Raw genomic sequence first — 24,530 nt, 5'->3', positions numbered from 1 at the left:
ATCATGTAAACTCCGAAATGATTTGAAATCAATCTGAAACACACCCGAGCCCTTCAAGAACCCGTCCGAACATACCAACAAGTACCAGATCATAATACGGACCTACTCTAGGCCTCAAATCCCACAAAATAACATCAAAACCACGAATCGCACATCAATTCAAGCTTAATAATATATTTCAAAATTACAAACCTACGTCGAACACGTCTAAACAACTCGGAATGACCCCAAATTTTTCACACAAGTTCCAAATGACATAACAAACCTATTCCAACTCATGGAACTACAATTTGAACTCGATAATGTTGAACTCGACTCCCGGTCAAACCTATGGACTTTCTAAACCTTCAAATGGCCAAATTTCTCAAAATAGGACCAAACCCATCTAGAAATATCCAAATACGAATCTGAGCATATTCCCAAGTCCGAAATCACCATCCAAACCTAAAAGAACCAACAAAATTCCGATCTAAGGTTAAATACATAAAGGTCAAACTTGGTCCATACTTCCAACTTAAAGTTTCATAATTGAGAATCATGCTTCCAAATCAATCACAAGCCACTTGAAAACCAGAACCGACCATACACGCAAGTCATATTACATCATTTGAATCTATTCAAGACCTCAAACCATGGAATGGAATGCAAATGCTCAAAACGACGAATCAGGTTATTACACATGGACACACAAGTAATCTCTAAGCCACCAATATCGACTACGAATATATGCCTGCAACCCATTATCGACCCAATCACCAACTACACTACTCGTGAACAGCTATAACCTCGTGGAACCATACATCAAATATACAAATCCTTGAGTCTCAAAAGTCCTTTTAATCAAGTTGTCATCCCAACGCATGAAATAATTCCAACAACCTCTTGAACTATACTCCTAAAACCAAGAACTCCTATAAAGACATATCACAACACTTAGGAAGATCACAACATATCAAATACCATAAACCACAAGCTCTAACAAGCATAAATCTTCTAAATCACCCGTCCAAGACACATACATCCAGCTATCTAACCATCAACACATGTTTACTATCCACAACCACAAATATAATTCCACTATCCAAAATTCCATCACCATACCTCAAAGTTCAAGATTCCTTAACCTAGTAACTTTCACATGCCCACACAAACGCGACTTTGAAGCCACACCCGCAATAATCTCAAAATGTGCATTTCCATCACCCCTTCCATATTAGATAACTGAAATATGAACCTCAATGATTGATCATATACAATTGACATAGCACTTAGTTGAATATTTCATATATCCCATCTATAAGAATCCTCTACAACAGATTCCCTTTCTTGGCAATACTGAATTAGGTACTACTATGCTCCTTAAGCAACTCAAATCATATGCGTTTTCTCTAATCCCAATCCTTCTGTTTGAGGATGAAGCGTGACTCGCAAAGCAATCCAAATCTCGCACGACTTACCATATACATCATGATGACATATACAAGTACAAGAATCTCACAATCAAATACAAGTCACAAATAGGTTAGTCCTTCTCATAAGCACTCTGTTTCCTAGAAGCGCACAACTTCACATAACCCATGAGTCAATAACCATCATGCAACTAGCTCTCCAAGCATGTAAGAAACATTAATTTTAAGCTAATAGTGAAAATTATCTCAAGATCCTAGAAACCCACTTACACATAATCAAGCCATTGAAAATGATTAAATATAAGTCAACAAAGTCACGTTGACTGCCAAACTAAGATGTTTGCTTTGAAGAGCCCTTTCATGAATCTGAAACGCTTCCTTTCATATCTCAAATACTGCATTGTAGAATCAATAATGACATAGAAGCAATCTCTGACATTGTCACACCCCAACCTCGGAGAGCGCGACCGACGCTCAACCAAGATAACCCGGCCGAGCAAGACGGCTAGATTTCCTTATACCCAACTCACCCATAAACAAAAAGAATATAATCTTCATTAATTAATACTACGGGGGTTCATGAACAACACTAAATCTATCAGCATGAGTTACTTCATTTATAAAGTCTCAAAATACACACACTTTCACAGTTTGAAGTGGAAGATGTGTCACACATACAACATTACTATCTTGACTTTCCCAACATCAATATACAACTCAAACCATGTCTATGGAGCCTCTAATAGATATAAAAGAGTACAATATTGTGCCGGCAACAAGGCTCCAGCTATACCTCAAAATATAATACACGTGGAATAAAAGATGCACAACCCCTGAATGAGGTGGGGCGCACCAAGTTAGTTGGGAAAAGAGAGTATGGCTATCACTAATCTATTCCTTTTGTTGTGGAACCACCTGCATCCATTAAAGATGCAGAGCCCCCGGTAAAAGGGACGTTAGTACATGTCGAATAGTACTAGTATAAAAACCAAAACATCTATTCAAGGACTTGGAAATACAACATGAATTATGATGAATTATGGTAACAATAAAAGGCTTAATTAGCCATTAAAGCCACAACAAATTATTAAGAGCTTTCTATAACATTTATAAATTTCAAGTCGGGGATCCTCTACAAATATCTTTACATAGAGCGGCCCTGCCATCTCACCCTTATGTACGTGGGTGGAGGTGCAATCACAATACGAGAAACTCTACACAAAGCAGCCCCGCCGTCTCACCCCAATATATATGGGTGGATGTGTACTCATAATACAACAACACTACACAAAGCGACCCCGCCGCCTCACCCCAATATATGTGGGTTGAGGTCTATTCACAATATCAGAACACTACACAAAGCGGCCCCGCCGTGTAAGGCCCCATAAAAAATTTCCTAATGATTTAAGTTTTTAAAAGTGCGCCAATGGTATTTGGGAATAACATATTTGAGTATTAAAGGAGATATATGGGATAGAGCCACATCATGTTGAATTGATAATGTATGTTTAAGGTGTGTTGGAACATACTAAAGAGTTTTGGGAATGGCAAGAACTTGTGTGGAATAAGTTGGACACATTAAGTGGAAAGGATGTTTCAATTGGTACAAGACCCAACTTCAAATGAATAGAACTCCATAAATATAATGACATAGGTGGTGATCTACCTATCAAATTAAAGAGCTTTGAATATTGTTTCCAACTCATCAAACCATTCATCATTTGGATATGTATACAGAATGTTATGACCATTTTACTGGAGATGTGTTCATATGCGTGCCCAGATGCGCGGCCACGCATATTTGAGAGTTTCTGCCTCAGGTGCGCGGCCGCACACGTAGGAGCCCATTAAATACCCCCAAGACTGGGTAGAGAGATATATAGTTCATTTTTTTGACCTAGGGCTTGTATATCAAGGGGAATCCACCCTACACCTCCCTCCCATGAACCAAGGTAATATTTTTGGAGTAATTTTGAGTTGATTACTACTCCCAAACACTTGTATTAACAAGGATTAATCTTGAAGATCCATAGATTTTCATTTAAATCCCCAAATTGGTCAAGAACACTATAAGTTGGGATTTTCATGAGTCTCACTACAAGAGTTATGTCTACTATGTCTAACTAATCTATGGGGATTATTTATGTATGGAATATGTGTTATAACTTAGAGTATCGTGATTGGAAGCCATAAGTTCCCAATTTAAATACGTAACCATTATAGAGATTGAAAGGTGATTATTTGATGGAATTTTGTTGGTTGGGTGTGGATGGATGGTCATGTATGTGACGTTGGAAGTTAAGAATTATTTGAGAATGATGGTGGGATAAATTATTGGTAAATGGTATTATTTGGCTGAACTAATTCTATGGTTACGAGATGTATAGATTCATGCCTACTAGGTATTTGATAAAATTCTCAAATGAGCTGAAACCATGAATATCTTCCTAATTTGTGTTCAATTTTGTTATGTCTCAAAATAGATTGGGATTGCTAGAATTTTCGGAACGTTGTAGTAATTTAAGGAAAGCTCAAAGCGAGGTATGTTGGCTAAACTTCTTTCCTAGAATTGAATTTCATTATGTTCTTGTATGTCCCGAGTTATTCTTTATAAATCAACTATTCCGAATAAGCTTTGTGTTGAAAGGTATATGTTCAAATGGTGTTCCAGATGCTCTTATCATATGATGTTATATTTCGGGAATGTGTTCAAAGCATGAGTTGGGTATAAAAATGTTATGACTCCAAGTAGTGTTTCAAGTGAAGGCTATTATGCCAAATTGTGTAAGAAGTCTCAATGTGTATAAGACTCTTAATTGCTCATAGGTGTACTAAAAGTCATGTTTAGGGATTCCTTGTTATCGGTAATCTATATAGATACTTGAAAGTGAAAGTAGTGAGTTGGGGATATAAAGTGTGAAGTAGTGAGTTGAGGATATAAAGTGTGAAGTAGCGAGTTGGGGATATAAAGTGTGAACACCGTGCCAAGAATGAAAGTTATACTTGTGGGCAATAGCGCCAACGAAGTGAAATGACGTATGAAATGTTATGAAATGAGCCTTGATTCAACTATTCCAAATTGACTACGAAAATGGAATTATCCAAAAGCTTATGTACTCAAGTCATGTCCAAATGTGGTTGTTCTAACTAATGCTATGCTTGGTGGGTATTTCCAATATGTTTTGAATTCTTACGTATTCATGAGTTGAAATTGTTTTTGGGCTTTTTTGGGCAAAGGTATTTCAAAAGTATTATATATGATGATGTTTATAATGATAATCGTTGAAAGTAAAGAATTAAAGTGCGGAATATGATATGCGGCCATAGTGCCATGAATAAAGAATAATATGTATAGCGAAGGGAACCAATGAAATAATGATGTTGTACGTAGTTGAAAGTACTAATGAAGTGATATATGGTGTGAAAGGTTATGAGATGAATGTGTTTGTACTTTTGTTTCCAATATGTTATAAGCCCCTATGTTCTTGCGAGTAAAGACTAAACTATGATTCTCCTAAATATTCTAAATGTTCTTAATATTGTATGATCACCCATGGCAAGTACAAGTAAGTGATAGTATGAACATAAAATGTGGTCGTTGCCTAAGTGAGAATTATGAAGTGTTGTATGTCCCAATGGTTTCAACTATAGTTGTAATCTTCTTAAATAATGTATGTAAATGACTTCGATTGTTGAGTCCCCAAGAGCCGTGAACCTAGATAATGACCTCAAGAGGTCAAGGGAGTGAATAATGAGATGGAAGGGAAATGTCCTCTGTTAAATCATGATGAACCTTAAGAAAAGGAATTGGGCCCAAGTGCCATTAAAATTGACTTATTGATTTACCATGCATGTGCTAATGCAATGAGTTGCGTTTCTCCATGATGAGCATGAACATGAAGTATTCAATTATATGAGTAATTAAGACCTTAACTGTAATGACAAACTACGTCGCTTTGAGGTTATATATGGTATTGTGATTGAGACTGCACCTCCTCCCGCATACATTGGGGTGAGGCGGTACGACCGCTTTATGTATAGTTTAGGTATTGTTGTGGCACCACCACCCACACATATATATTGGAGTGAGGCGGCATAGCCGCTTTGTGTTGGTATTGGTATCGTTGATGTATTTCCACCCGCATACATTGGGGTGAGGCCGTATAGCTGCTTTGTGTAGGTTCTTGGTACTGTGATTATACATCTACCCTCATACACTGGGGTGAGGCGGCGGGGCCACTTGAGTAGAGTTATGGTATTGTACTTACACCTCCACCCACATATATTGGGGTGAGGCGGTAGGGCCGCTTTGTGTTGGGATTGTGGTATTGTGATACACCTCCACCCACATATATTGGGGTGAGGCGGTAGGGCCGCTTTGTGTTGGGATTGTGGTATTGTGATACACTTCCACCCGCATATATTAGGGTGAAGCGGTAGGGCTGCTTTGTATTGGGATTGTGGTATTGTGATACACCTACACCCGCATATATTGGGGTGAGGCGGTAGGGCCGCTTTGTGTTGGGATTGTGGTATTATGATACACATCCACCCGCATATATTAGGGTGAGGCGGTAGGGCCGCTTTGTGTTGGGATTGTGGTATTGTGATACACTTCCACCCGCATATATTGGGGTGAGGCGGTAGGGCCGCTTTATGTTAGGATTATGGTATTGTGATGCACCTCCATCAGCATATATTGGGGTGAGGCGGTAGGGCCGCTTTGTGTTGGAATTGTGGTATTGTGATACATCTCCACCCGCATAAATTGGGGTGAGGCAGTAGAGTCACTTTGTGTTGCAATTGTGGTATTGTGGTATGCTTCCACCTGCATATATTGGGGTGAGGCGGTAGGGCTGCTTTGTGTTGGGATTGTGGTATTGTGATACACCTCCACCCACATATATTGGGGTGAGGCGGTATGACCGCTTTGTGTAGAGATTGTAGTATCATGATACACCTCCACCCGCTTATGTTGGGGTGAGGTGACATGGCCGCTTTGTGTGAAGGTGGTTGTATAGGATCCCCGACTGACTATCTATATGTGTTAATTGAAGCTGTAAATAAATTTGCTTCGCGTTAACGGCTATCTAAGCCCATATATTATTGCTATGATTCATCATATTCATGTCGTATGTCCAAGCCCTTGAATATATGTATTTGTACTGTGTAAGCGAATACTGTGAACGGTCTATGAGACGTATAGGTGTATAATATGATATGTTAACACTAAGGACGGTCTATGAAATGTATATGTGTAAAATAAGAGAGGAAGGTGCCACTTTTGTTGTCCTTGTTTGTGCATGTTGTTTCAATTACATTATATTATGTGTTCCACATATAGATAATATGGGCATTATATTTTGAAAGAGAAATGATTTCTAGCTATACATACTAATGTTATTCGATAGTACTAACGTCCTTTTTGCCGGGGGCGCTGCATCTTTAATGGATGCAGGTGGTTCTACATCAGGCGGCATTGATTAGTGATAGCAGTACACTCTTTTTAGATTATTTGGTGAGCCCCACTTCATTTCGGGGTCATGTATCTTTTGTTTCTCATGTACTGTATTTTGAGGTGTAGCCGAGCCTTGTTGCCGGCATTTCCATATTACTCTTCTATTGTACTTAGAGGCTCCGTAGATAGGTTATGGGTGGTATTTGATATTGGGAATTGGATTAGAACTGTTGGTATTTGGCAACATGTTTTTCATTAAATCTATAAACTCATACTATTTTGGAAATATTGAATGATGCTGTTAATGGGAATGAAATGGGAGTTTCTAATGAAATCTTTTGAAAGTTTGATTAATGGAGTACATCTCCTCTTTATTCTTTATTCAGGGATGAATTTGGATAGAATGAAATCTAACAGGCTTGCTCAGTCGGGTTTACTCGGTTGAGCGTCGGTCGTGCTCCCCGAGTTTGGGTCGTGATATGCCACCTCACCCCAATATATGCGGGTGGAGGTGTATTCACAATACCACAATATAGGGTCCCAAAACTATAATCGTTTGGACAAAAGATTTCCCTTTCAAATCAACCATTTGGCACCTTTGGCCTTAGCAGTGTAAGTTCATAAGGTTCCATCGTATGAGAAATAAGTGCTTAATCACATTGATTTCATACAATACCTTCCTCCCACAAAGAGTATAACATAATTAAGTCACCATAGACATTCTTTAACACATGAGGGTTCGGACACCTTATGCAATTTGAGAATCAATTTACTAGCTTGAACATTCCACATCAATATTGTTTCAAGTTCGACTACACATGATAGAATTTTATAAGGACTCGGGAATTCCGATACTAGAAGAAGAGTTTAGCCTTCATACCTCGCCTTGAGGTTCCCTTAGTTCACTACATAGTTTCGAAAATCCTAGCAACTTTGATCTATTTAGATACAAAGCAAAATTGAACATAAATTAGGAAGATATTCATGGTATCGGCTCATTGGAGCATTCTATCAAACACTAGGTGTGCGAATTTGATTACAATGTTCTTCCACAAGGTTTCCTTCACTCAACAACTAATTCAAGACCAAGAGTTTACTCATACTAGTTAAATTCCCTCCCCACCATCCTCGTAGCTACATGCATGCATAAATTACAACTCCCACACCCTTAAATCATACTCCCAAATTACCCATCTTATACCCAAACTCGAAATTGAAAACTAGGGTTTTAATCTTACCTCTTGGGTGAAGATCATGTGTGTTTTCCTCGTGAATTCTCCAAGTCTTGATTAAGGATTGAAGAACAAGTAGCCTAGGGTTGCCTCTCTCTCTCTAAAACACTCTCACTTCTCTCTAAAATATCAAATTTTTGCTTCAAAACAGTCCCCCTACCACAATATAACAAAATAGGGTCTACTCAAAAATTAGAAAAATTAAAGCTCTGACGCAGATCTGTGGCCGATATACGGTCCGCAGACCTGTTCTGCGGTCACATAATTGACCGCAGAACTTCCTTCCGGAAAATTTCAACCTGGTTCTGCGATGGGTTATGCGCCCTGCAAATATGATTATGCGGCCCGCAAATATGATTTTGCGGCCGCATAATGGACTATATAATTGTCCTCAATTTCACCAACCCTCTGCTTCAATTCGCGGCAGATCTGTGGTCCGCAAATCGATTCTGCAATTGCAGAATGAACCGCAGAAAATGCACTCCACTTCCGAAGAATTTCTACAATCCTCAAACATGTAAGCCTACCTCGGCACCACGAAACCATAAATTCCTTTACAAAATTTTACGGGGCATTACAGACATAATCCAATACAAATGGCAAATCTTGAATAAAATTATCTATTTATATATCACATCTTTGAACTTGAACCCACTAGAACCATTCTCGAGAGTCACCCTCTATACTCTAGTCCCTAATCCATAGCCAATACGTGCCAAATAACTGCTACTCTGTTAGCACATGAACGCTCGAAAAACGCAATCTCATCCTTAAGCAACTGAGTGAATCCTTTCTCCTTGCACTCTATATCCATAAGGAATAGAAACTTGAGTCATTCCATAGACTCTGTGTATCAATAAAGCATAGGACATTACACATCCAACAACTTTTTTTCCTAAGTCATCCTCAATGTCATCCTCCTCAAGTCATAATTAATCCACACGCGTACCGCAGTCCAAAAACTACAACAACACATGCCCATATTATTTGATCATCCATGATAGACTCCCTTAGTTGGATTCAAGCCATAAACACATCATCTCATAAACCACAATAACCCTTCCTTATTAACTACCATGATCTTGCAATGTACTCAGCTGAATTCCTCATAAGTTCATGTAGCACTAATCATAAACCATTCCATATTATCTTCCCAAAGATGTAGCCATCCTTGTGACAGCCGTGCCAACTTCCTCAAGTGATCTAAACTCTCTCATAGATCTCACATGAGATAACCCACATGTTTAGCCTCATATTGACATCTTTCTATGACCTTACTATGGTTACAACCACTGGGTAATCAATTGATACTCCTTAGTCCACACTCGTCATCAAGACATAAGAATCCATTTCATTCCACTAATGAACAACTAAAAGGTCCATTCGTACATCCACAACTCAATATTGTATTACATACCAAGATGATAATCAAACATCCATATTCCCTTTTGTATCTCAAGCAGATCCTTCTAGTCACATCTAAACCATCTAAGAATAGTCCTTAGTAACATAATACTCATATAAGGCTACCTTTCCACTCATTGAGCCATCAATCACACTTCTAGGGACACCACAGGAGATAAGAGCCCAACATCACATGCTCTCATAACTGAATATGCCGAGCCGAAGTTGTGGTCTAAATTTGGCCTCAAGTCATTTAGACTGGCATGCCCTAATAATCCGGGACCACGAAACCATAAATTCCTTTACAAAATTTTACGGGACCTTACCCCAATTAAGATCATTCGTCCTCGAATGAGGGTAAAAATTCTTCATTAGCATCCAATGTGGTCCAACTATTAATTCATACACACCAGTAGTTTCAAAATTAGGCTAACTCCCTAAATATCCAAATCTTTGCCAGAGTCTCCCATGTAACTAGGCCAATCCACCTATCATAGAATCCCACAAACCAATCATAAAAACATATACATTATCCGATGATGTAATATAACATAAAAACAATACCAAACGTGGCCTCATAAGCAATATATTACCAGAAAAGGAACACCTTTAGCATAAGCTGTACAAATGATACGTAATTCATAGGGAACAATTTCATAGAACTATCACATAGCTTATTCAAACGAATAAGGATACTTCTTCTTCATTTCTTCCTCGACCTCCCAGGTGGACTCTTCAACCTGTTGGTTTCGCCATAAAACTTTCACGGAGGCAATTTCTTTATTTCTAAACTTTCGGACATGCCAATCAATAATAGAAACTGGAATCTCTTCATAAGTCAATTCCTCATTAACCTCAATAGTCTTAATTGGAACAATGAGTGTCGGGTCTCCAACTACTTTCTTCAACATAGACATATGAAATACCGGGTACACTAATGACATCTCAGGTGGTAGCTCAAGCTTGTATGCCACCTCACCGATCCTCTGAATGATTCTGTGCGGTCCGACATACCTCAGACTCAATTTTCCTTTCTTACCAAATCGCATTACACCCTTCATGGGGGAAACCTTCAAGAATAATCAATCATCTTCTTTGAACTCCAAATCCCTACGACAAACATCCGAATAGGACTTCTGACGACTCTGAGCAGTTTTCAAATTCTCCTTAATGATCTTAACCTTCTACATAGCCTGATGCATGAGGTCTGGTCCTATCAATTCTACTTCCCCAATTTCGAACCACCCAATGGGAGATCTACATCTCCTACCATATAAAGCCTCTAACGGTGCCATCTGGATACTAGCATGATAACTGTTGTTGCAGGAAAACTCTATGAGTGGAAAATGATCATCCCAGCTACCTTTGAAATCAAGAACACAAGTGTGCAACATATCCTCAAGCGTCTGAATAGTCCGCTCTTCCTGCCCGTCGGGATGTGGATGAAAGGTTGTACTAAGATTCACCTGAGTACCCAAACCTTGCTGAAATTTCTTCCAAAACATAACCGTTAAGTGTGCCCCCCAATCAGAAATGATAGAAATTGGAGTGCCATGCAACCTGACTATTTCCTTGATATACAACTAAGCATATCGTTCTGTTATATAGGTATCCTTAATAGGTAAGAAGTGTGTTGATTTCGTGAGTCGGTCCACAATTACCCAAATCGAGTCAAACTTGTGAGGCATGCGAGGTAGTCCAACCACAAAGTCCATATTAATCATCTCCCATTTTCATAACGGAATTTCTATGTTCTGTGTCAACCCACCCGGCCTTTGGTGTTCGGCCTTCACTTGCTGACAATTTGGACAGCTTGCCACAAAGTCTGCTACATTCCTCTTCATATGATTCCACCAGTAGACTTCCTTAGGATCATGATACATCTTTGTGGAGCCCGGGTGCACGGAATACCTAGACGTGTGAGCCTCGGCCATGATTCTTTCCCGGAGACCATCCACAATTGGAACACATAGTCGCCCTTGGTACCTTAATGTACCATCATCCATGCCAAGAGAAAAGGCCATGGTCTTATGTTTATGAATTCTCTCTTTCAATTGTACCAACAACGGGTCGTTGTATTTCTTTTCCTTGACTTCCACAACAAGCGATGATTCAACCCTATTTTGCACAATCACTCCTCCTTCACTAGAATCTGCAAGATAAACTCCCAATCTAGCCAACCGATGAACCTCATTGGCCAACGGCCTTTGATATGCCTCTAATTGAGGCAAACTACCCATAGATTACCGGCTAAGAGCATCTGCAACAACATTAGCCTTCCCGAAATGATATAGAATATCGATGTCGAAATCCTTAAGTAATTCAAGCCACCTTCTCTGCCTTAGATTCAACTCTTTCTATTTGAAAATGTATTGAAGACTCTTATGGTCCGTGAATATATCCCCATGGACCCCATACAAATAATGACGCCAAATCTTCAACGCAAAGACCACTGCTGCAAGCTCTAAGTCATGTGTTGGAGAGTTCTTTTCATGATTCTTGAGTTGCCTAGAAGCATAGGCTATAACCCTGCTATGTTGCATTAATACACACCCAAGTCTTATTCTTGAAGCATCACAATATACCACAAACCCATCTGTACCTTCTGGTAGGGTCAATATCGGTGTCGTAGTTAATTTTGATTTCAATTCTTGGAAGCTTCTTTCACAAGCGTCTGACCATTGGAACTTAACCGCCTTCTGCGTCAATTTAGTTAATGGATAGGCAAGAGTAGAGAAACCCTCCACAAACTTCCTGTAATATCCAGCTAAGCCCAAGAAACTGTGAATCTCTATTGGAGTTGTAGGTCTAGGCCAATTCTTCACAGCTGCAATCTTCTGAGGATTAACCTTAATTCCATCTTTGGAGATGACATACCCCAAAGAATGTAACAGATTCAAGCCAAAATTCAAATTTCAAAAACTTCGCATACAACTTGTGTTGATATAGAGTCTATAGAATTGTCCTAAGATGATTTACATAGTCCTCTCGACCTCGTGAATATACCCGAATATCGTCAATGAAAACTATCATGATAGAGTCAATAAAAGGTTCCTTTAGCTCTTTCAATTCTGCTGGTGCCATTATGTAGGGTGGAATAGATATAGGTTGCGTGCCTGAAATCACATCAATACCAAAATCAATCTTCCTATTTGGCGGGATTTAAGGGAGCTCATCCGAAAAGACCTTCAGAAATTCATTCACCACCGGCACAGACTCAAGAGTAAGTGCCTCAGCATCGGTGTCCGTAACCCGGACCAAATGGTAGATACATCCTTCGTTAATCATCATCGTGGCCTTAAGGTAAGAAATAAACCTACCCTTTGGCACCACATCATCCCCCTTCCATTCAATCACTAACTCATTTGGAAATTCAAACCTAACGGTTCTGGTTCGATAGTCAAACTTGGCAAAACATGAATAAAGCCAATTTATTCCCATTATTACATCAAAATCGATCATCCCAAATTCAATGAGATCGGCCATGGTGCCCCGACCATGCACCATGACAACACAATCCCTATAAACCCGTGCGGCCACAATAGACTCACAAACTGGAGTAAATACTGAGAACGGCTCATGGAGTTGTTCCGGTTCTATCCCAAATTCCATACAAACATAGCTTGTGAAATATGATAAAGTGGAACCGAGATCAATAAGACATAAACACATCATGAGATTGGACAGTCAATATACCTGTGACAACATCTGGAGAAGCCTCTGAATCCCGATGCCTCCGCATAGCATAAAATCGGTTGGGTCCTCCCGAATTTTGTGCACCACTCCTAGCTGCACCCGCCCAATGGGTGCTGGGGTGCGTCAAGCTGGAGGGGGTGTTATGGATGAAGTAGTTGTAGAACTAGCTAGCTGTGCCACACCTCTGTCCATGATCTGGCGTGGGGAGCAGCAATCCCTATGGATGTGACCTCTCACACCGCACCCGTAGAATATAGGTAGGTTCCTGAAGCAGACCCCAAAGTTCATCCTCCCACACTTAGGGCATGGGGGTCTCCGCTGCTGCTGGAATCTCCCTCCAGGGTGACCCTGCTGGTGGGATCCCCTATTGCCCTAACTGGCCCCGGATGGTGGTGCACTCATCGAAGACTGAGCAAATGACTGAGATGGACTTGATGACCCTCCACTAATTGCCAACCTAACACCACTAGAAGAACCACCCAATTTTCCTGCGGTTCGGGCCTTGCTGCTACCCTCACGTTTCCTTCTATTTTTCAGTTTACGGTCCTCTATGGCTTGAGAAAACACCACCATCTTTCCATAGTTCATATCAGAATTCAAGGCACTTGTAGTGGCCTCATTTATAACCAAAGGGCTAAGGCCCTGCGCAAACCGGCGCACTCTTGCCTCCATAGTTGGCAACATGTGAATAGCATACTTGGACATGCGCGCAAATTCCATATGGTACTCCCACACATTCATGCTACCCTTCTTCAGGCTCTCAAACACAGCGGCACAGGCCGCCTTAGTCTCGGCATGCAAGAAATGATCCATTAATGCATTGGTGAACTGACTACTCAGGGACTCCTCCCACATCTCAAACCAAAAATAGGCCACCCCTTTCAGGCGGTAGGAGGCCAACTCCACTCCATCTGTCTTAGTAGCAAGCATAACTAGGAGAGTCTTATGCATCTCATCAATGAAGTCATGGGGGTCCTCCTCAGGATCAGTTGCTGTGAATACTAGAGGATCCAATTGGAGAAATTTGTTCACCCATGAACTAGCGAAATTCGTTGGTTGACTAGAAGAAGTAAGTGCAACATTTGATCTCTGGGCCTTGGAGGCCACTATCTAAGCCAACATCTGTATTGGCTCCCCTAAGATCCCCATCAGAAACCACAAAACCGGAAGTTGGAACTGGAGGTGGAACTGGAATATCAGTTAGAGGAATCGTTGCACCCTCAGTAGGTGTAGGAACTGGTGTAGTCTGAGCAGGAATAGTGGATTCAAGTGGTGTAGTAATTGGGGGAATACCCTTACCCCTCGGGTGCTCACCCGCATTATCAACTGCCACTCCTAGGGTGGCATTGGCTCCTTGGCCAGTTCTTGCCTTCTTCCTAGGCGCCATGTACTGAAAGTTAGAGCAAATCACGAGTTAAAGGAGGAACAATCTTAGAATCAGCTTTATCGCACAATCGAGAACATCATATAAGGGTATTATTCCTAAGTGCCCAAGTAGCATCCTAATTATAGATGTGGTCGACAACATACCGATAAGAAGGAGTCTACTAGACACGGCTCCGAGACATCCTAGGATACTTTAAAATCTTAGGCTCTAATAACAAGTTTGTCACGCCCCGACCTCGGAGAGCGCGATCGGTGCTCTACCAAGATAACGTGGCCAAGCAAGCCTGCTGGATTTCCTTCTACCCAACTCACTAATAAACAAAGAGAATATAATCATCATTAATTAATACCACGAGGGTTCATGAACGACACTAAATCAATCACCATGAGTTACTTCATTTATAAAGACTCAAAATATACACACTTTCATAGTTTGAAGTGGAAGATGTGTCACACATACAACATTACTATCTTGACTTTACCAATACCAATACACAACTCGCACCCTATCTACAGAGCCTCTAATAGATATAAAAGAGTACGATGATGGAATAAAAGATGCACAACCCCGGAATGAGGTGGGGCTCACTAAGTCAGCTAGGAAAAGAGTGTACCGCTATTACTAATCAATACCTCCTTCTGTGGAAACACCTGCATCCATTAAAGATGCAGCGCCCCCAACAAAAGGGACGTTAGTACATATCGAATAGTACTAGTATAAAAACCATAACATTTATTCAAGGACTTGGAAATACAACATGAATTATGATGAATTATGGTATCAATAAAAGGCTTAATTAGCCGTTAAAGCCCCAAAAAATTAATAAGAGATTTCAATAACATTTATAAATTTCATGTCGGGGATCTTCTACAACTATCTTTACATAGAACGGCCCTGCCGCCTCACCCCAATGTATGCGGGGGGAGGTGCAATCACAATACCAGGAACTTTACACAAAGCGGCCTCGCCGCCTCACCCCAATGTATACGGGTGGAGGTGTACTCAAAGTACCACAACACAACACAAAGAGGCCTCACCCCAATATATATGGGTGGAGGTGTACTCACAATATTACAACACTACACAAAGGGGCCCCGCCGCCTCACCCCAATATATGCGGGTAGAGGTATATTCACAATACCATAATTTAGGGTCCCAAAATTATAATCGTTTGTACAAAATAGTTCTCTTTTAAATCAACCATTGGCACCTTTGGCCTTAGTAGTGTAAGTTCATAAGGTTCCATCATATGAGAAATAAGTGCTTAATCACATTGATTTCATACAATACCTTTTCCCCACAAAGGGTATAACATAATTAAGTCACCATAGACATTCTTGTCACATGAGGGTTCGGACACGCTATGCAATTTGAGAATGAATTTTCTAGCTTGAACATTCCACATTAATAGTATTTCAAATTCGACTACACATGATAAACTTTTACAAGGATTCGGGAATTTCGATACTAGCAGAAGAGTTTAGCCTTAATACCTCGCCTTGAGCTTCCCTTAATTCACTACACAGTTTCAAAATTCCTAGCAACTTCGATCTATTTAGAGACATAGCAAAACTGAACATAAATTAGGAAGATATTCATGGTATCATCTTATTGGAGCATTTTATCAAACACTAGGTTTGCGAATTTGATTACAAAGTTCTTCCACAAGGTTTCCTTCACTCCGCAACTAATTCAACACCAAGAGTTTACTAATACTAGTTAAATTACCTATCCACCATCCTCGTAGCTACATACATGCATAAATTACAACTCCCACACCCAGAAATCATACTCTCAAATTACCCATCTTATACCCAAACTCGAAATTGAAGACTAGGGTTTGAACCTTACCTCTTGGGCGAAGATCATGTGAGTTTTCCTCGTGAATTCTCCAAGTCTGGAGCAAGAATTGATGAACAAGTAGCCTAAGGTTTTCTCTCTCTCTAAAACACTCTCACTTCTTTCAAAACAATCAGATTTTTGCTTCAAAAGAGTCCTTCTACCTCAATATAACGAAATAGGGCCGGCTAAAAAATTTGAAATATTGAAGCTCCGACGTAGATATGCGGTCCCATATTCGACCGCATAATGGTTCTACGGTCTGCGAAAAGGGCCGCATAATTGCCCTCCGGAACTGGGCAATACTGCTTTAGTCCGCGGTCGATATGCAATCCGCAAACATGTTCTGCGGTCATATAATGGACCGGAGAACTTTCTTTCGGATAATTTCAACCTGGTTCTGCGATAGGTTATGCGGCCTGCAAATATGATTATGCAACCCACAAATATGATTATGCGGCCGCATAATGAACCACATAATGTTCCACAAATCGATTCTTCGACCGCAGAATGAACCGCAGAAAATGCCCTCCACTTCCGAAGAATTTCTACAATCCTCAAACACGTAATCCTACCTCGGCACCACGAAATCATAAATTCCTTTACAATATTTTACGAGGCCTTACATACATAATCCAATACAAATTGCAAATCCTGAATAAAACTATCTATTTATGAATCACATCTTGGAACTTGAACCCACCAGAACCATTCTCGAGAATCACTCATTATACTCTAGTCCCTAATTCATAGCCAATACGTGCCAAATAACTGCTACTCTTTTAGCACATGAACGCTTTAAAAAAGCAATCTCATCCTTAAGCAAATGAGTGAATCCTTTCTCCTTGCACACTATATACATAAAGAATAGCAACTTGAGTCATTCCATAGACTCCATGTATCAATAAAGTGTAGTACATTACACATCTAACAACTTTCTATCCCAAGTCATCCTCAATGTCATCCTCCTCAAGTCATAATTAATCCACAAGCGTACCTCAATTCAAAAACTACAACAACACATGCCCATATAATTTGATCATCCACGATAGACTCCCTTAGTTGGATTCAAGCCATAAACACATCATCGGATAAACCACAATAACCCTTACTTATTAACCACCATGATCTTGCAATGTACTCAACTGAATTCCTCATAAGCTCATGTAGCACTAATCATAACACATTTTATATTATCTACCCAAATGTGTAGCCATCCTTGTAACAGTCATGCCAACTTCCTCAAGTGATGCAAACTCTCTCATAGATCTCACATGAGATAACCCATATGTTTAGCCTCATATTGACATCTTTCTATGACCTTACTATGGTTACAACCACGACGTAATCAATTGATACTCCTGAGTCTACACTCGTCATCAAGACATGAGAATCCATTTCATTCCACTAATGAACAACTAAAAGGTCCATTCGTACATCCACTACTAAATATTGTATTACATACCAAGATGATAATTAAACATCCATATTCCCTTTTGTATCTCAAGCAAATCCTTATAGTCACATCCAACCCATCTAAGCATAGTCCTTAGTAACATAATACTCATATAAGGCTACCTTTCTACTCATTAATCCATCAATACCACTTCTAGGGACACCACCGGAGATAAGAGCCCAAGATCACATGCTCTCATAATTGAATATGCCGAGCCGAAGCTGCGGTTTAAATTTGGCCACAAGTTCTTTAGACTGGCGTGCCCTCATAATACTAAAAAATATCTTGCAGCTCATCCACAATATCACAAGTCGTCAGTGCACAACTAATATCAAGTACTTAATATTACATACAAATGAATTGAAAGAAATTGAATATATAGACTTCAAGCTAAACTAAGGTCGCACTATAAGGAGAGAAAGAAAGAGAAATTTCCTAGATGCCCTGTAGACTGTCGAAGATAAGTATGAACGTCATTATACCGATCCACAATACTCTTATATACATTTTCTGATGTCTCGAGAAACCTATGAATCTAGAGTTTTATACCAACTTATCATCACCCAAATCTCACTACATCGTGATGGCACCTTACCCAAGCCGCTAGGTAAGCTAACTAACATATAACATAGCTCAACTAAAGATGTTTAGATAAATATTAAAATAAAATGCAAAAACTAATACAATTATTCCAAGGACTAGTAGTACAAATCATGAACGACTAAGAATAGAAATAAAATACTGATATGAAAATTGATTACATCATCTATTTGACATATACAAAAATAGAAGTACAAGACCTAAACTACATGAACAAAGTGATAGCTTGCAACTGGAACACTAGTACATCTTCAATGTTAACATTTGTCATCCATAACAGCTTAGCTGCAAATATCTACACGCAAGGTGCAGAAGTATAGTGTGAGTACAACCCACCCCATGTACTCAGTTCGAGTCAAGATTAACCTCAACAAAGTAGTGGCGAGGTTTAGCCAAAAGATATCCACTTTATATAAACGTGTAGCTTAATATCATGTATAATAATAGAGAAATGTCTAAGAAACATCAAAAGAACAATGAACATCAACGATAATAAGGTGCACAAATTGAGAAGAAGGCAATTGGCATGCTTTTCAAATAACATACGCAAAGCATATACAAATGCACCATTTCGCATATCAATACAGTTTGCACCAAGTAGCATTAGTTCAAATACTTTTACATGATCACAAAGGGACTATGCATGGTAAAGATCTATTTTCTCAACAATTTCCAAATAGCATTTATACGAATGTTCTAACATGTGTCTAAGTGTCAATGAATGATAAGAAATCAACTTGTATATCAAATTTGACACCCTCCAAGTGTCCAACAACTCACTAACCAGTCTCATGCATATCTATAATGTATCAACTAGCATATGTAGAAGATATGAATGAATAAAGCATGTAAAATGCATAAATTTGCACAAAGGATTCACTTGAGTGGGCAAATAATCCACTATCATACTTAAAACTCATCACATCGGACCCTGCATTACAAATCAACTAATACATGTCGGTTTCTCACAACCTTCATACACTCTATCAAGATATAAACATGAGAGGGAGGCCCTAGGAAGATGGATCAATATGCAATACGCTGAACAAAACGTGATCTGCATACCTAATGCACAGTAAAGATCTCGTGCCAAAATAATATCAGTGTCACATTAACTGCACGGTAAAAAGCTCACGTACTACATGTCAGGAACCTCATGCCATAGTCATTTCAACTGCACGGACAACTCACATGCCACATAACCTTAGTCCATATCAGGGCACCATATGCATAATGTACCCAAATAAATAAGAGATTATCTTTATGCATGAATTTAACGTATGATTGTAGCTCTATCTTGTAATTTATCCTCCAAATAATCATTATGTCCAATTAAGCATCGAAAACCTAAGCATGATCTATAACATGAATAAGAGAACTCAAGTAGTCATATAAAAGTTTAAGGCCTTTGGCAAAAATAACAAATGTGGATGTGTGTTCTAAACAGTAAGTGTGACTACGAACAATCAAGCATTTCAACAATCTAAAGAATAGACCATCGGCTCAAATAAAATATCATAAGTGAAAGAATAATCTTTAACATAAATAATTGTGCCACGTAGTCAAAAAATAAGTAGAGCATATGTCAAGAAGAACACACATCAATTCAAGGCATAGAGAAACCTAAAATCTATCCAATATATGTTATACCCCTGGTACATGCATATACGCTCGTCACCTTGCCTTTGCGTCGTTCAATGAACATAGCATGTAGCAAATAATTCCATTTTTAGAAAATATTCTCTCAAGTCGAGGTTAAGCAAGATAATTACCTTTTGTAAGACAAATCAATCTTCCAATAATGCCTTTCCTTTATAAATCACCTCCAACCGGCTCATATCTAGTCAAATAATACCTAATAGCATCAAATAAAGCTATAGAAATCTACTCCCAAAAATAAAGTTTCGATCATTAATCAAATCTAAAGAAGTCAACCAAAGTCGACCAAGGCCCACATGGTCAAAAGTCGATTCCAAGACCAAATCACAATGTCGCATAACCTTATGAGCCCAAATATGTTATTAGATTACCAATCCTAGTCCAAATCGATATTCAAAACCTCAAAATATACTTTCTTATATTTTAGACCAACACCCCAAATTTCACATTTAAATTTCCACATTTTTATGTAAAAAACCATGGGGAATCAAGATCTATGATTATAATCAAGTAGAAATTAGTTACTTCCATGATGGTAGTGAAATCTCTCTTCAAAATTGTCTCTAACTAAAGTCTTGGTGTCAAAAATGGAGGAGCTGATCTCAAAATCTCGAAACCAGCTACTTTATATTGCTAGATGAACCGTCCTTCGCGAACATGACCTAACCATCACATTCGCAATGCACATTCTTTCTACCACAAATTCCTTCATCGCGTTTGCAGAACAATCATCGCATCCGCGGAGAATAATTCACTTGAATGGTCAAAGCATCCACCTTTATGCTCAAAACTCATCACACCGGATCTCACATCACAAATCAACTAGAAACCGTTGGCTTCTCATAACCTACATGAATGCCATCAAAGGAGAAACACGAGAGGACAACCTAAGGGAGATGGATCCATATCCAACATATTGAACAGAATGTGACTAATACATCTAATGCACGGGGCAAAGACCTTGTGTCATAATAATATCAATATCACAATAACTGCACGGAAGAAACCTCACACATTGCACGACAAAAACCATGTGCCATAGTCATCTCAACTATACGGACAACTCACGTGCCATTATCTCAGTCTATATCGGGGAACAATATATAGGGATGCATGTAGATGAATAAGAGATGGTGTTTATGCATTATACGCATAAGAAACGTATGACTATGCTCCAACATGTAATCTGTCTTTAAAATAATCATTATGTCCAATTAAGATTAAAAACCCTAAGCATGATCTATAATATGAATAAGAAAGCTCAAATAAGCATAAGACAATTTAAGGCATATCGCAAGCATAACAAGTGCTGATGTATGTTCATGATAATAAGTGTGACTACGTCCAATCAAGTATATCAACAATCTCAATAATAGCACAACGACTCAAATAAGATATCATGAGTGAAAGAATAATCTTTAGAATATGTAACTGTGCAACATAGTCATAAAAATCAAGTAGAGTATAAGTCAAGATGAACACACATTCAATCAAGGCATAAAGAATTCTAAAATCTACACAAAACATGTATACGCTCGGTATCTGCATGTACCCTCGTCACCTCGCATATGCATCACCCCCAAAGCAAATAACATGTAGCAATTAATTATATTTTTAGAAAGATATTCTCTGAAGTCGAGGTTAAGCAAGATACTTACCTTTTGCAAGATAAATAAATCGTCCAAAATCTCCTTTCCTCTATAAATCACCTCCAACCGGCTCATATTTGGCCAAATAATACTCGATAAGGTCAAACAAATCTATAGAAATCAACTCCAAATAATAAAGCTTTAATCTTTAATCAATCTTAAAAAGTTAACAAAAATCAACTCAGGCCCACAAGGTCAAAAGATGAGTCCAAGACTAAATCTCGATGACCCATAACCCCATGAGTCTAAATATGTGATTAGATTCTTATTTCATGTACAAACTGGTATTCAAAACCACTAAATATACTTTCTTAAGTTGTAGACAAAATCCAAATTTTACTTTTAGAATTTCATATATTTATGTAGAAAACCATGGGGAATCAAGATATATGATCAAAATCAAGTAACAATTACTTACCCCCGGGATAGTTGTGGAATCTCTCTTCAAAAATCGTCTCTAACTGAAGTCTTGGTCTCAAAAATGGACAAAATGATCACTAAATCCCGAAAACCAGCTATTTATACTGCCATGTGAAGCCTCCTTCGTGAAGCCGACGAGACCATCACGTTCGCGATGCACAATCCTGGCTGCCATCAATTCCTTCATTGTTTTCACAGAACAACCATCGCATTTGCGAAAAACAATCCTGCCACAGCCAAATCTTTTTTCGCGTTCAGGGGACTACTTTCGCATTCACATAGCACAACAATATGCAGCCCAATTCCTTCATCGCATATGCGAGCCTTGCTGACATTTGTGAAGCACACAACCAGCACCAACTTAGCTCCGGGTGGTCCAAAAATTACTCGAGCCCCTCGGGACCCCATTCAAATATTTTATGAAATCCATAAATACAACCCGGACCTATCAAAGTTCTCAAAACACATACAAGATCATCAAACCTAAGAATCAAAGGCCAAACCATACATTGAAATGTCTTAAGTTCATAAGTTTCTATACATCTAACCAAGCGTCTGATTCACACTTAGACACCTTGGATGTCACCTAAACCTTACACACAAGTTTGATTCAGCTAGATAAACCTATCCACAGTCCAAAAATACCAATAATAATGCGATAACCTTAAAGTCAATTCTCGATCAAACATAAGAATTCTCCAAGTCTTCAAATTGCTAACCTCCGATAAATAGAGCCGAAATCTTTTAGAAACATCCAAAATCCTATACGAATGTACACCCAAGTCCAAAATTGCATACGAACCTATTGGAACCATCAAAACCCGATTCCGAGGTCGTTTAACCAAAGGTTAAACCTTAGCAAACTCTTCCAAAATAAATCTTCTAACTTCACAATATCTCTTCCAAACTACTCCCGAATCTCTCAAAAACTAGATCCAACTATACTCGCAAGTCATACTCAACTTTTGAGGCCACGCAAGGTCTTAAATCACAGAATAAAATGCTATAATTCAAAACAACCAATCGGGTTGTTAACCATATCATCACGTGGTGGAGCAACATATGAGGAAGGGATATTAGCACCCCCAATAGTTGACACTCCTTGTTCATAAGACTGGCCAATAATAATGTCGGGTTGAGTGCACTTTTTGTTTTTAAAGTTCTTAAGATCTTTCAAAGAGTACAAATCAAATGGCCCTTTTATATTAGTTATCACATCAAAAGGTCTTTGTACCACCTTTTTATCTAACAAATACTCATTGATGGTGTTGGAAAATGCTTTGGATGAGTTCGATTTATGGGTAGTCACTTACATGTAGGCTAGCATTAGTGCACCTACATTTATAGGAAACCCTTCCATGATTAACTAAATAAGAACATCATGCTCCAAAGGTACATGGTTATCATTTAGACATGGATCAATCCTGATACAAACAAAATTCTTCCACCCTTTTGCCTCGAAACCAATGAGCTTCTCTATATTTTTACTCTAGCAGCTACCCAAGGAGGTGAAGTGTTTTGATGCTAAGATTTTGGCCAACCAAGAAGGAGCCCTATCCTTCTTATCTATCTTGGACTAGTACATGGTGGTCGCATCATCAAATCTAAATAGTCATTTAATATTTGTCGATAAATCTAAGCTTCAGGTTTCACACCTTAGTAACCTTGGACCCCTTTAGGATTCTACTAATGTTTGCATAGAATTCGTGAACAAGATGCTCTTGCATGTCAACCAGTGGTTCAGTGAAGGACATACACATTTTTCTTTTGGTGAATTTCTCTAAAAAGTGTGGCCTCTTTACCTCTGCATTTAGAACTCCCAGGCCTACCGCAACCTGTAGAAGCCTCCCCTTATCCCCTTATTCTTACTATTTTTCCTGTGAAAGCACAAACAAACATGTGAGGAGATGGATCATAAACTATGTTGAATAGTAGCCTAAGAACTCAAAGAACAAGAAGTAACACAAAGGGTTACAACCGCACTAAAGAGGCTGTGGTATGCAATCCAAACGATGAGAATTTACAATGCTATTGAGGTCCACACTTATAAAGATGTCTCTTCGTCTACAAAAACCAACTCTCTGATTGTACAATTCTGTTGCATTTTGTATCCTCTGATAAACCAATAGTTTAGATAGTGAACTATCAATTCTCCCATGATTTGGTGTCCGTAATGGGAAGTGTCGGTCCGCATTCTCTTCTAACGCTAGGGAAAAAATCAAAAATGTATTCTAATTATAACAACAATTTTAAATCAAGAACATAGTAGATTCTTACAACAACCATATAAAATTTTAGCCATGCCCAATTACCCCCAAAGG

General features: G+C 38.9%; 2 protein-coding genes across 2 annotated transcripts; both read right to left on the bottom strand.

Annotated features, from left to right (window-relative positions):
* Window positions 1-9,940: 9,940 nt before the first annotated feature.
* Window positions 9,941-11,743, bottom strand: LOC138901512 (uncharacterized). Its single transcript, XM_070189284.1, has 3 exons — window positions 11,272-11,743; window positions 10,097-10,122; window positions 9,941-9,991 (listed from the first exon to the last, which is right to left on the bottom strand). The coding sequence occupies exons 1-3, from the start codon at window positions 11,741-11,743 to the stop codon at window positions 9,941-9,943; spliced, it is 549 nt and encodes a 182-aa protein (XP_070045385.1).
* A 117-nt stretch (window positions 11,744-11,860) lies between these two features.
* Window positions 11,861-23,969, bottom strand: LOC138901511 (uncharacterized). Its single transcript, XM_070189283.1, has 4 exons — window positions 23,865-23,969; window positions 14,280-14,445; window positions 13,577-14,200; window positions 11,861-12,363 (listed from the first exon to the last, which is right to left on the bottom strand). Exons 1-4 carry the CDS (start codon window positions 23,967-23,969, stop codon window positions 11,861-11,863), a joined length of 1,398 nt encoding a protein of 465 aa, XP_070045384.1.
* Window positions 23,970-24,530: the final 561 nt, after the last annotated feature.

The sequence above is a fragment of the Nicotiana tomentosiformis genome, chromosome 11 (assembly GCF_000390325.3).
Source record: "Nicotiana tomentosiformis chromosome 11, ASM39032v3, whole genome shotgun sequence".
NCBI lineage: Eukaryota > Viridiplantae > Streptophyta > Magnoliopsida > Solanales > Solanaceae > Nicotiana > Nicotiana tomentosiformis.
This window is presented reverse-complemented; position numbering and strand designations above follow the sequence as displayed.